Source organism: Sebastes umbrosus, chromosome 9 (genome assembly GCF_015220745.1).
Source record: "Sebastes umbrosus isolate fSebUmb1 chromosome 9, fSebUmb1.pri, whole genome shotgun sequence".
Lineage (NCBI taxonomy): Eukaryota > Metazoa > Chordata > Actinopteri > Perciformes > Sebastidae > Sebastes > Sebastes umbrosus.
The window spans coordinates 6,054,321-6,068,574 of NC_051277.1; the positions used below are offsets into that span (position 1 = coordinate 6,054,321).

Genomic DNA, 14,254 nt, shown 5'->3' on the forward strand with positions numbered 1-14,254 from the left:
TACACCGAATACAAGAGCTTGTGTATGAACATTGTTGTCATCTTTTCTGTTGTTTTTCATGCTTCAGTGTTTATTTGTTTATTTACTTGTTTATTTATTTTGCACAATTTAAGACTATACAACATAACAAAAAAAATTAGTTCAGTGTTACAAGAAATCACAAGACATGATTATTACCTTGTCATATATCATGTCAGCTGACTTCATGTTTCCACTACCAGCTGACCTTTTTTATCACTTCCTGGTTTGTACTGAAACCCTATTGGCCAGTTACTAGACGCATTCTGATTCTATTGGTCCAGAGTCACGTCACTCATCCAGAGGGGGCGGGGCTTAGCGCGTTCTACACGAGGAAATAGATCCAACATTCAAACACACAGTCTCTTACAGTCGTTGTTGTGAGGAAAGTGTCGAGTTTGAAAGTGAAAATGTGCAGAGCTGCGTGTCTCCTTGTGCTCGTCTCTTTAATCAGCTCTGGTATTAACGCGTTGGACAATGGTCTGGCTCTTAAACCCACTATGGGCTGGCTGCACTGGGAGAGATTCATGTGCAACATCGACTGTGATTCTGATCCAAACAACTGCATCAGGTAAGAGACAGCAGAGCTGATCCAGTACAACCTGTCTGTCTGTGGGCTAACACACAGTGAATGCACTTCCTATTAACATGGTCTTCTATGAGAATTACTACAACTCCTCCTCCTATAACATCTCATTTATAAAATGTCTTGTTTGAAAATCACATAGAAGTGATTCAACATGAAGGAAATCTCTTAATCGTGAGCCTCTACTGTAAATGAGTCATGGGATCTAGCAACCTCTGTGATGAGGAAGTGACAGTATGGGGGGTTGTTTGCACCATTAACTAAATAAAAAATACCACTAAAAAAAAAAAAAGAAGCAAATTGGTTTCACAAAATAATAAAAAAAATCCTTTAATTTTTTGTAATTATGGCTGTTCTCAACCAAATAAATTATTAGTCGACTAACACTCATATGATTTTGTCGACTAATCGATTAGTTGATTTAAGATAAAATAAGATGAATCTTTATTAATCCACGGGGGGGAATTCAGGTGTCAAAGCAGCAAAGAGCAGATACAGAGGTACAGGTGTACAAAAAGATTATTAAACAATAAATAGAAATACAGAATATACATATTGAATGAACATAGTGAATGGACATAGCGTGTACCATCCGTCAATAAAAAATGTAGTTTACAATAAATAGATTTAATATGTACAGCAAAATGTATATATATATATATAGATCATCACACGGTTTTAAACATAAACATTCTCAATGTGTCCCAGTTTATTTCCTGTTGCAGTGTATGTAAATAACATCAGCTGACAGGAAGTAAACATGGACCCAAACTGTTGCCTAGCAACGCAATTCCGTGCAATTCCGTTGAAAGGCATTGAAACGGTGCGTTACAGACAGAGGGTAAATACAGGTATATTCAGGCAGACAGTATGAGGAAAATAAAGTTTTTTTTTAACATTACAGCATGTAAACATGTTCTAGTAGAAACACAAAATACAAGTAGGAACCTGAAAATGAGCCCGATATGGGACCTTTAATGGACAGATCAGTAAAACTGAGTTTCTCCACAAATAAATCACACAAAAGCACCACTTTAAATCTGGAGTTTATGGAGATGTGCTCATAGAAATATGTAATAAAAAAAGCATAAAAGAACAACTATTCGACTAAAAGAAATCTTGTCGACAAAGACTAGGGCTGCACAATAAAAATGTTATCGAAATAGCATTACGGCCTACTGCAATTTTTGTTAAAGGCGAAATTTGTCAAAATACCATTTTATATTAAATATTGTTGTAGCGGCAGAGATGTCCCGGCTTACACATCATATTCTACAGACTTAAGAAAACATCTTTGTTTGCTACAGATCCCTGCAAGAATCACACCATAATCATTTAAGTATGTTTTTCAAAGCAAATGAGAATAATAATGTTAAAATTATAATTCCCTCTAATATCGCAATTGCAATATCAGTCAAAAATAATCGCAAATAGATATTTTTTCAAAATCGTTCAGCCCTAACTAAGACCAAAACAACCAACTAATCGACTAAGAGTGGGCAGCCCTACTTGTAATCAAGACTTTTCTCAGCATTATAACCACAAACTCATAACATGGTCATGCGTGACATTTATTTCCATGCAACCATTATATCCTAATTATGACAGCTTGTAATCACAAGATCTTTATTTCATAATTGAGAAGGAAAGAAAATGAGAGCAGAGACACGTGATCGTAAAAGAAGTGGACATTTGATAAGACGGGGAATATAATGACACCGCCTGATTTAATTTGCCTTTATTTGTTCTTTGGGTTTGAGGCGCTGGAAGAGATAATGATGTCAGTGTGAAATGTAATAAACTAAATTTGCAAAGCACTTTGTGAGCGACGAACATAAAAGTCTGCACACATTCCAGAGGAGTTAAATGACAAATCTGAATTGAAACATACTTCTTAATATTATATTCCATTTCTGCAAATATATACCCCTAAATGCTACACACTGTTCCTTTAATCAATCAATCAATTATCATAATAAATGCATATGAATTTTCTTACAATGGACGAATCAATTAACTATTGCAGTTCTAGTCACAATTACAAGTTAGTAAAGTCTCCTTTTTGGTTTGATGAGTGCAGAGCACTTCAGACATATTTTAGGGATCTCTATGCTGATTATTAGTGACAAACAACTGACTTCCTGTGCAGAGCAAACATTATTTTCTCCCAGGAAGAGCTGGCCAACAAAGAAGCCTTTAGAGCACCAAATGTCAGCCTGTTGGTTGAATTGTTATTGTGTTATATCACTCGACAACGAACAACAGAAAAACTGTCATTATGAGAATAGCGTGTATTTGTGTCTGCCACGCCGCTCCTGCACATGACATTGAACACTGGCATCCTAACTGATACTCTCGGCGCCGCCTGTCTCCTCCTGTTGCCCTGGCAGCGAGCGTCTGTACATGCAGATGGCAGATGTGATGGCGAAGGAGGGCTGGAAAGAGGCCGGTTACGAGTATGTGTGCATCGATGACTGCTGGCCCTCCCACCAGCGAGATGCCCAGGGCCGCCTGCAGGCAGACCCAAAAAGATTCCCGGGGGGCATCAAGAAACTGGCCGACTATGTGAGTAGTAGGAGGCACGGAGACTCTGGATGTGAATATACTATTAATGCCATAAATCCTCCATAGGCATCAAAGAGAGAGGAGCTCAGATAGACTTAAGGAAGGAGAGAAATACTTTGATTTCACCAGCTGGAATGAGCAAAATGAGAGTATGCACTACTAGGGTATTTTATTCTAGACTATGGGCTGCATTATGAACACTACACACAGTTATATAAACTATGTCATATTTAACACATAACCAGAATCCGTGGTGCAATGCGTCTAAGTTTGTAAATCTTTGACAAATAAAAAAAGTTTGGGAACCCCTGGTTAAATAACTCTCGAGGTAAAAGTGATTACGCAGTCAGATTACATATTCATTGTACATCCATCTCAGCCGACCTGCAGGTATTTACATAATGAAGGGGAAAGCACCAGATGTGGAACCCAGGTCTCACATTTCATACCGGTAGATATTCAGCACCTGGAGAGCCGGGGTAGATACGTAGGCATATATTGTCCTGTGTAGGTGTAATGCTGTCGTTCGCCCTCTTAGCTACAGTACACAACTCTCTGGAGTTGCAGGCCGCTGTGACAGGCTGATTCCTACACAAGCAGGCGGCTAAAAAGTGATGTTCACCAGGAAATAGATCTGTTTAGGCCCACTGAGGCAGAGCTGTGTCCTGTAACAGAGGAAGCTTTTAAACTGTGCAACATCGCCACCTACTGGTAAACGTGTAAACTAAATCAATGAATTCAAAATGTATTTCTCTGTTTTAAGGTCCATTCTAAGGGACTGAAGCTCGGTATCTATGCAGATGTGGGGAAAAAAACCTGTGCTGGGTACCCTGGCAGTCTGGGTTACTATGAGACAGATGCTAAGACCTTTGCTGACTGGAATGTGGATCTGCTCAAATTTGACGGTTGCTATATGGACTGGAAATTGCTGGGAGAAGGTGAGCTTTTTAATTCTGAAGTATAATTTACAATTACTTGAACGTGGCGATGCCGGTCCACACATAGACCACAACGTAGTCGGGTCATTCCTGTTATGCAGCAACGTTTCGGACTTATAACTTTTGAAAAATAAAAAATGAATTTCTCATATTTTTTACATTATATAAGAATAATAATCCTTATGGGTGGACTGGTTTATATTGTTCTATAGACCTAAATTAGCCATAGCTCTGAGTGATCCAGATTTAAGTAGCGACCCTTCTACACATAAACAGAACTTTTATAACTATATAAAATATATTTTTACATTATATTATTTATATTTTATATTTTATTTGTTTAATCGGACCAACTTTCTTCATAATTTAGTCGAACAGAGAAGAACTTTAAGAGTGTGACAAACATCATGAAACGTTATGAGACATTTGAGTTCCCTCCAAAACAAAATTACATCACTTCGTGAAAATGGTCTCATAGGAACTGTAGTCTTTTTTTTTTGGAAGGCGAGAAACTACAAACTAACAGGGTGTAAAATTACCTCAGGGACACACAGTAAATAATGAAAATGGTAAAATAAATAAATTACTATATTTATTCATAATGTATATACCAAAAAAAGGTCACTAAAAATATATATTTTGTGTTTTCTGTGTTTATGTAATAAAGACCATAATCTATAATTGAAGCCATTTGTTATAAATATTTGACACATTTTAAAGACAATATGAGGAAGTAATTTATGGGGATAGAAGTGTTGCTGCATAACAGGAAGTCCCTGATTATTGCGATGTACTTCACCTAAAGCAACTAAGTGCCATTGATATGTATGTAAATAACATCATACATCTTTATCAATACAAGTTTTTTGCTTCTCCTCTAATTCAGAACCCCCCCAGACTCAATAGACAAGGTGTTTTATGGGGTTTAATCTAACACGTTATGATTTATTCTGTTTAAGGTTACGTGAACATGTCAATAGCACTGAACAAAACCGGAAAAAGCATCCTGTACTCCTGTGAGTGGCCTTTGTATGAGTGGCAATACCAACAGGTGAGAGAGAAGTTGTTTTGTTTTTACACCACTTTAAATTAGAGCTGCAACAATTAGTCGATCCGTCATTTTAGTCTATTTTTGTTTTTCGCCCTCTGGTTCCAACTTCCACCATGTGAGGATTTGATGCTTTTCTTACATCACATTCATTTGGCGATAAGTACATTCAAACCACGTAGGAGCCAGAGCAATATATTATCAAAAATTAGGGGTGTATTCTTTTAAAACAAATAACTAAAAGCATTTTCAGTGCTACAGTGAAAGTGCTCAGAGATTGGAAATTATGACATTTTCTAGTCTAAAAACTACTCGATTAACTGAGTTAATAATTTTATCGAGAAAGAAAAAAAATAACTTTAAATCTCAACATGCATTCGATCTCTGGTATATTTTCTAACATTCTACCCCGAATATTTATTAATGATTTATCAACTGCTTGATGACACCATACATCATATGTTATAAGACACAAAAAGAGCATTTCTGTGCCTGCAGCCCAACTACACGGCCATTCGTGAGACGTGTAACCACTGGCGCAACTTCGGTGACGTGTTCGACTCGTGGAGCTCCATCAAGTCTATCTTGGACTGGTCTGCTTCTCATCAAGACATCATCGTCCCCTCGGCTGGACCCGGAGGCTGGAACGACCCCGATATGGTACTCTGCTCTGCTCTTATACGCTCCTCTGTTTGACCTCAAACTGAGCTTACAGCCAGTGGCCTTCAAAGTGCTTTATTATCGTTTTAAAAAAGTTTTAATCTCTTGCTACATTTTGAAAACGGTGCAGTTTTGTAGGAATAGTTTGACATTTTGAGAAATTAACTTATTTGCTTTTATTGCAGAGAAATAGATGAGAAGATCGGTACCACTCAGTCTGTACAGTTAATATGAAGCTGGCTAACGTATCTTAGAACAATCAAAAATATATCAATATATTTCCCAAAATGTCGAACCATTCCTTTATAATTCACTAAAAGTGACTTAGTTTACGCTCTTGTATTTACATCATTTATTATTCATATAGCCCAGTGGTTCCCAACCTTTTTCCTTAGAGAACCGCTTTTCTATGCATAACAACAACAGTATAGAACAACTGATAAACTGTACAATTATCCCAAATAGTGAACGCAACAAAAGTACACAAAAGAAGTTTGTGTAAAACAAGAATTAAAAAATTAATAAAAAAAAACTCCACATTTCTGTTATCACATGTACATTTTATATTATTTGTTGTTTAGGTTGTTGTAGTCATTTTTCTTAAAGAAACAAGTAGTAACAAGTATTATATATAATAAGTAAATAAGTATTTTTTTTTATAGCTTCTCAATTTTGACCATTTTCTGCTTTGGTGTTTATAGTTAAATGATTTAGATATTAAAGAGTTATCAAATAGTAGTTTCAGTACAGTCGAAACTGTAGGATTATTTATATATTTGATGATATTTATGGTAATAAACAGCTGTGTATAAAAAAATACATACATTTTTGAGTGAAAAAGGATCACATCTCTCAATAGGTTGTTGTTGTTGTACTGCATGCTGTCAGTAAGCCTAAACTGCCCTGTTGTTTTCCTATTTAGCTCGTGATTGGGAACTTTGGCCTCAGTCATGACCAGCAGGAGTCTCAGATGGCTTTATGGGCCATCATGGCGGCCCCTCTGCTCATGTCCAATGATCTGAGGGACATTTGTCCTCGCTCCAAGGCGCTGCTGCAGAACAGACACATCATCGCCATCAACCAGGACCCGCTGGGCAAGCAAGGATACTGCACAGCCAAGGTGGGTGAGAGGTGACACAAAGCATAATCACCTCCTGGGATGACAGCTGTCAGCGTTTATAGCACATTTAGTCTCTATAAAGAAATGCTAAATGCTTTTGGTCACCTTGGCAGAGACCCAGACAGACCTTTTAAGCAATGATCTTAATGAAATCAATAAATATGGGTGACAAACATATCTTGTTCTTCAGGTGGACAGTTTTGAGGTGTGGGAGAAGCCTCTGTCTAAGAACCGACTGGCCGTCGCCGTGCTGAACCAACAGGAGATCGGCGGTCCGCGAGGGTATTTCATCCAAGCGGTTCCCGGCTGGAAGATCTGTGACCCCCAGTGTAACGTCACACAGATCCTGCCTCAGTACAAGGAATTGGGTGTTCAGAAGCCAAAATCCACACTGATTCTATCTGTCAACCCCTCAGGCACAACTCTACTGACTGTCACTCCCGTCAGCAGCGACATTACGGGGCTTTACAAGCTGTACTGGCAGGAGGACTCGTCTCACAAACGCAAGCACACCACTTTGTAGTCCTACAATGGTTATGCACTTTATCTGCTTACACTGATTCTCTGAAGTTGGAAATTTATTTGAACAAATGTGTTGCTTTGTGAAAATGTGTTTGAATTTAAAAAGGGAAAATGTTTTGTAGTCTATAGAAGTGATTGCCAAAGACTGGGTTGGGACCCACAGGAGATTTTATTAGGGTCGCCAAATAAATGTGAAATGTACTCCCTTGTCTTTTAAGATTTATATCTGCAGTACACCTTTGAGCCACATGAGGGAACCTGAATGTTCATATTGTTCCGGTACTGTAAGTGTAGCCTACTTATGACATTAAAGCTAATATGAAAGGCTAGTTTACAATCGGTTTTACTGAGAGGGAAAAAATGAGCCCACTAACTCAACCTAAATGCATTTATTTTGGACTTATTTATAAAGTATTTAACATGTGTATAGGTTTTCGATAACATGCATAAGAAAAAGTTGTGATATATCAAACATATCTCTTTGAAATGACGGTTTACCCATTCTATATAATATAAGGTGATGCAGAAATGGTAGTCAAAATGGTCAGGAATGTTCTTTTATGTACAAATTCACCTCTCATGATTTATAGATGAGGCCTATTGTCAATTTGGTTGCTTTGGTTTGTCATTTTCAAAAAAGTGGGTCCCCAAATAAAGAGTTCAGGAAACACTGGTCTATAGTTTGCTTGATCAGCCTGTGATAAAAAGTAGCAGGTGTAATCAGCATAGGCTGATTACACCTGCTACTTTTTATCATGTTGTATAAATCACTGGAAAATGTTTTGAACACATGCTGTGAATGGTAAGACAAAGCTTGAATTTTGCACAACTGACAAGCATAGAGAAACAGAGGTGAAGGAAAGGGCCAAACTCCAAAACTTTGTTTTAATACATTTATTGAAAATTGTGACAACTTGTTCCAGAAGATCGGACCACAGTTTAGAACTGGATGACCTGGCCCTGTAAGAGAAGAGAAAGAAAATCTGTTAAGATGATGCTCAAGCAGAGTTAAACAGAAGAATGTACTATGAGGATTATTAAACATTTGTATCATCTTTGAATAAAGAGCGTTTGTGAACATTTTCTCTTTATATATTTGTTGTTTTAACCCTACATCATCAAAAGCAGAGTCCCATAATGTGTAACCTCTTTGCCATCTGATCCAAATATGTTGGGTAAATTTTTCACTGTTGGGTAAACAAGTATGCTATATACATGTTGTCCAGTCATCCCGTTATAAACCTACCCTCATTGTCAAAGAGCAGGATCCCCCACAAGCTTATCCTCGCTAAATTACACTTTAATGAAACAAGCCATTTAAATTTTTCCTTCAGTCCACCAAGGGACAGTCTGAGTTCATGAGATAATTGCTCAGCAATGGTTCCTGGTTTTGCATTTTAGTATTAAGGTGCAGCAGTTACACCAAATTAGGACCCAATTTTCCCTGAAATGTTCTTGCTTGACCCCTTCACTACTGTAAATTCGTAAGTATTTAAGGCCAAGAGCAAGATTAATAACTATAAACCACTTCCATTAACTATATCAATGCAGGGTTAAAACTACAAACACTGACAGTCTATATTTACAACAAAGTTAACACACAATGTTGTGTTATAAAGCAATCTAGCAGATTTCCTACAATAATATGATTGCAGTCTGTACTAATATTTTTAAGTCAATGTATTATTGACCTCAATGTAAAAATGCCAAATTATGATCCACACATTAGGCTGCACAACTGGACCAACATAATGTCCAATTCCTCCTCAGTATACAGGAGGTGGACTTTACATGACTTAATATCAAAATGCGAAATAAAACACCTGCAAAATAGTTATGAGTTAACTGAATTGCATTTTTTTGTTTAATTTTTTTTGTTTTTTTAACTGAATTTTGTCTCCCCATGTATAAACAGTATGTAATCTACCACTGTATAATGCAGCCCAACTCAACACTACATATATCATGGGGGAGAAAAAGAAAATAAACCACCAAAGTTTAGATCTGGCCATTATATTATTTCCCATATTTTATAACCGTCAGTGACTTTTCAATCAAAATACATGGATTTCATTCCCATCAAAAAATCCTTTGCTCTTGACAGTAAAATGAGCACTGGATGTAAGTACAATGTGATCTTTTTCTTCTGTATCAAAGTATTGTTCCTTATGAAACAGCAGCCCTGAACAATCTGCCTCGCTGACAATGTTATGAGCTGGGATAATTGAATGAATGTATACATGAAGATTGTGTGATGTCTACATCTGTCTGTTGCCGTGTGCATCTCTGTCTGTAGCACGTAAACTACACTCACTGGTTAGCATGAGGAAAGTTACACTGCCCACTCCCCTAATATGCATCCCTCCCTGTGTGTCACCGTCTGCATCTCTCTCTGTATGTTGCCATGTGCATCTCTCTCTGTATGTTGCAATGTGCAAATGACATCAATGACACCTACCTTTCTCTTCTTGTCACCACCCAACTCGAAGTGCTTGCATCTCTTGATGGCCAGCATTCTCTTGGATCTGCAGTTGGGCTCGACGCACTCAAGCCTCAACACAATCTTCTTTGTAGTCTTAGCCTGAAAAGAGTAGAAGTATATTGTTATGTCTGATTTCACACACACTGGTATAAAATACTTTACATGACAGATCTAACAGACAGCTGAACTTACCTTTTTCCTGAAAATAGGCTTGGTCTGACCACCGTAACCGGACTGCTTTCTGTCATATCTCCTCTTACCTGCAGAAAATGTACAGTTCAGCTACATTTCATGACAACTGATATAACGTACACTAACGATGTTCCATACAGAGGATCTTTTCTACCCATCGCTGAATAAATACTCTCAGGTCGTGAATAAAATGTATGTGTCATCTTCAGTTCCCCCCCCCCATTACATTTCTGACCAAACAAGAAACCTCCACGCCATGTGTTCCTGTGAGATTTCAGTAAGCCTGCAGTTTGAGGGGAGATCACTAGAGCGACGAAAATGTTCATTTCGACCCAATTTATGCTTCTCAAAGTACTGTAGTCTGTATGAGATTATTATTATGCTATCAATAGTTAAATGTATTACGCTTTGAAATGGGCACCGACTGCTTGGAACTACAGCAGAAAGTCTGTCAACACTGACACTGTCTGCACATAATCCAGCGCGCAATTTTGATGTTATAGCAGTGTTATTTGTGCGTTGTTATGCGTTCTGTATGGAACATCGTTGGTCACCTGTACAAACACTGTTTAGCTTAATGAACTTCTGTCCACAATCAAAAACTATCTGCCCAAAGACATCTATCAAAGTGTAGACTGTCTAATGGATATTTGCACTGAGAATGAGCATGTAAACATGCTTGTCTGGCTCTTAACAACAGAGGAGTGCTCCCTGGTGAGCGCTGAAGGGCAAAAGTGCCATCATACAGGGGAATAACTACCAATAAACAAGGTGTTATTTACCCTGTGCGTAGAGGGAATCCTTTCCCTTCTTGTACTGGGTAACTTTGTGAGGTTGGTGCTTCTTGCACTTCTTGCAGTAGGTCCTGCGGGTCTTCGGGACGTTCACCTGGATAACAGAAGATAAACCGTTAACACATTTGCAATAAACCTGGTAATAGACCAAATATTTCATGTTTAATCTCCCTGACAATTTGGAAAATTAACAATATTGGTACCCAAAGCTAGTGAATGAAATGAAGAAGCCACTGTTAATGGATCCTAGTGACTGAGTGATTAACTTGGCAAACTAACTTGCTAAAACATTTGTTAACTTCTCCTTTAACGTACAGACTGCTCGTGTGTAACATTTAAGTCGTTAGCGTCCCTGATCAGGGGTTATTATGCAGATAATGCACTTTCATAGACTAAGCTACTGGAGTTACTCTGCACTATATTCACTTTTAACAGTCTCTTCTGCACTATATTCACTTTTAACAGTCTCTTCTGCACTACATTCACTTTAATAGTCGTGTATCTTCATCTCCTCGTGTTTTTATATCTGGTATATTTTAGTACTACTAACTTTTACTGCCTTTTTACTAACATGTTTTTGCACTATGGAACTGTGATGCTGGAAACTTGAATTTCCCTCAGGATCAATAAAGTTACTATCTATCTATGTATGTATGTATATAACTAACTAACTATCTTATTACTTCCATCATGCATACTGTATACATACATCCTGACATTCATACATCCAGCAATTTAACGTGATTCAGGGCAAAACTGGAGTATAAACATGTAACACTGCAATAATATAAAAAGGCTACTGTCACGTTAACACATTTAAAACGTCTTGTTAACGTACAGAAGACTCGCGTGCAACATTATAGTCGTCAACACCCTGGTCTGTCTATAGGCAGGTGACGTCAGCTAGCGAGCTAACATGTTAGCATTGTGGCTATTTAACGTGATTCAGGGTGAAACTGTTGAAAAAAGGTTTAACAACACTGCAATAACATAAAAAGTAAGCTGTTGTTTGCAATAAGGGTTACTTAAACTGACATTTAGCTGTAGTTTATCCTAAAAGAAAGGCCTGTTAAAGTGGAAGCAGCATTGGAGAAGCACAAACAGCTAGCATATTTTAATAACAATATAACAGCTTAAAATGTACAAAAAGATGACAAATACTACCATTACTGTGTGTATTAAAAGGTTGTTAACACATCTGAGTTCACTGAATGAAGTGGATGATGTTTAAATAGCTGGATTGAGTTAGATTGTGTGTAAAGTGTCTCAGTGAGGAGAGTCCTACCATGGTGCGTCCCGATGCAGAGAGAAAGAGAGAGAGGACACCGGAAGCACTTCTTAAAGTAGAGCTCAGTGAGAGAGGGGGTGCAGGCTGCCCCCTAGTGGTGAGGGGGAGAACAACACCAGGCGGACAGCAGGTACTACAACAAGGCTACCACAGAGCTCACATTTTAAAGTAAATAAGATAAGATCAGATATTCCTTTATTAGTCCCGCAGTGGGGAAATGTGCAGTGTACAGCAGCAAAGGGGATATAGTGCAAAAAACAAGAAGCATCAGCTAACAGTAAAATAAGAGCTAAACAAAGTGTAACAAAATATGAACCATTTAAGGAAGTATAAAAATAGGAGTAGTATATACAGTATTGACAATAAACAGACTATTAACAAAATTGCACAAGTGGAAAGTTATATTGCACAGTGAGAATGAATGAATGAATGGATGAATTTTGATTTTGAATGAATGTTTATATCATGTTTGTTTTTATAGCTTATTTTGTAAATTGTACATTTTTATTCTTATTTTATTCTAAAGTTTTATCTATTTCTTTGTTATTATACTATTTGTCTCGCACCAAGAAAGCCAAAGAAAATTCCTCGTGTATACCCCTTACACCTGGCAATAAACACCTTTCTGATTCTGATTCTGATTCTGATTCTGAATGAAATTCCACCTGAAAATATCAGGTTATTGTCAGGTTATTATCAGTTTTTTGGTGTGTAAGTGGTCTACTGGGAGCAGTGCTGATTGCAATGCAGGGAGTTATTATATATAGTATTATTTATATATATTTAGTCGTTGTAAAACACAATGATCAGACTTTCTAATGCCTGCAGAAGTTATCAATTTGTTTATCTCTTGTCTCTGTTATGCTCAAACTTGCAGTAGACTGAATCCCCTTAAAGTCCCATATTGTAAAAAAAAAATAGATTTTCATGTCTTTTATATTATAAAGCAGGTTTAAGTGCTATATAAATACTGTTAAACTATCAAAACACTCTATATACGGAGAAATACACACACAGCCCGTATTCAGAAATTGCGCATTTGAAACAAGCCGTTATGATTTCTGTTCATTTGTGATGACACAAATATACAATATTTACACCATTGCACGGTTTTAAACTTAAGCATTCTAAATGTGTCCCAGTTTATTTCCTGTTGCAGTGTATGTTAAGGACATCAGCTGACAGGAAGTAAACATGGACCCAAACTGTTGCCTAGCAACGCAATTCCGTTGCAATTCCATTGAAATGCACTAAACGGAGCGTTTCAGACAGAGGGTAAATACAGGTATATTCAGGCTGACAGTATGAGGAAAATAATGTGTTTTTTGAACATTACAGCATGTAAACATGTTCTAGTAGAAACACAAAATACAAGTATGAACCTGAAAATGAGCATGATATGGGACCTTTAAATAAAAGTGATATAGTTTAACTGTATGCACGACACAAAATATGATCCTGGGTTAATGTTTAGCCCGCTTCGCTTGCTACTTATCACCAAAACTGTCCAGAGGGCTGATATGAAAATGAGCAGGAAGAAAAAGGGGAAGTTAGCCGAGTCGATTCCTCTCTCGGTGGGTGGGTTTTAAGCTTCTTCTTGCATCACAGAACTAACACACACATTTTATGGAAGACGAGCAACTGAGGCAAAGGTTCATGTCACCGCTTCAAGCCTCAGCATCCGTAGCTGTCTCCCTGTCTGTCTGATGCTTGACTTTTCTGGCTGACTGGGTAAGTGTCAAAGCTCTTTGAATGTCTGTAAGGTCAAGAAGTATTTTAAAATGTATTCACTAAATGATAAAAGCAGCTGTATGAATGCATTTCATTTGAAAGACTGTGGACAAAAGTAGTAGTGAGTATTATGTAGATTTGTGCAAGTACTGAATTGAAACACCATCTTTCAGTTTGTATGCAAATCCTAAATCAGAATCAGTTTTTATTCGCTAAGTACATACTGTACATACAAGGCATTTGACTTTTACTTAATGCATCTCTCTAAACGTACTTACACAGAAATAGAAACAACAGCAATAAACAGGAG

At 37.4% G+C, this 14,254-nt stretch overlaps 2 protein-coding genes across 3 annotated transcripts; one reads left to right on the plus strand and one right to left on the minus strand.

The window, feature by feature from the left end:
- The first annotated feature begins 317 nt into the window (after positions 1–317).
- gla (galactosidase, alpha) lies at positions 318–7,808 on the plus strand. Its single transcript, XM_037779756.1, has 7 exons — positions 318–589; positions 2,995–3,169; positions 3,933–4,107; positions 5,067–5,158; positions 5,654–5,815; positions 6,738–6,935; positions 7,126–7,808. The coding sequence occupies exons 1-7, from the start codon at positions 429–431 to the stop codon at positions 7,456–7,458; spliced, it is 1,296 nt and encodes a 431-aa protein (XP_037635684.1). The 5' UTR covers positions 318–428; the 3' UTR covers positions 7,459–7,808.
- A 528-nt stretch (positions 7,809–8,336) lies between these two features.
- On the minus strand, positions 8,337–12,267 carry rpl36a (ribosomal protein L36A). 2 transcript variants are annotated; one of them, XM_037779761.1, is made up of 5 exons: positions 12,211–12,267; positions 10,914–11,019; positions 10,132–10,199; positions 9,916–10,038; positions 8,337–8,417 (listed from the first exon to the last, which is right to left on the minus strand). In XM_037779761.1, exons 1-5 carry the CDS (start codon positions 12,211–12,213, stop codon positions 8,397–8,399), a joined length of 321 nt encoding a protein of 106 aa, XP_037635689.1. In that variant the 5' UTR covers positions 12,214–12,267; the 3' UTR covers positions 8,337–8,396. The 2 variants fall into 2 exon arrangements, with proteins under 2 accessions (XP_037635689.1, XP_037635690.1); XM_037779762.1 differs by lacking the exon at positions 12,211–12,267 and adding an exon at positions 12,090–12,113.
- Positions 12,268–14,254: the final 1,987 nt, after the last annotated feature.

What these genes read in the sequence shown, in the direction of transcription:
- gla (XM_037779756.1), top strand. Translation starts at nt 429, where the DNA reads ATGTGCAGAGCTGCGTGTCTCCTTGTGCTCGTCTCTTTAATCAGCTCT. An exon ending in ATGAGTGGCAATACCAACAG is followed by an intron (nt 5,159 to 5,653) that starts GTGAGAGAGAAG and finishes CTGTGCCTGCAG; the next exon opens with CCCAACTACACGGCCATTCG. An exon ending in GCTGGAACGACCCCGATATG is followed by an intron (nt 5,816 to 6,737) that starts GTACTCTGCTCT and finishes TTTCCTATTTAG; the next exon opens with CTCGTGATTGGGAACTTTGG.
- rpl36a (XM_037779761.1), bottom strand. An exon ending in GGATTCCCTCTACGCACAGG is followed by an intron (nt 10,200 to 10,913) that starts GTAAATAACACC and finishes CATTTTCTGCAG; the next exon opens with GTAAGAGGAGATATGACAGA. An exon ending in GTGGTGACAAGAAGAGAAAG is followed by an intron (nt 8,418 to 9,915) that starts GTAGGTGTCATT and finishes CTTCTCTTACAG; the next exon opens with GGCCAGGTCATCCAGTTCTA.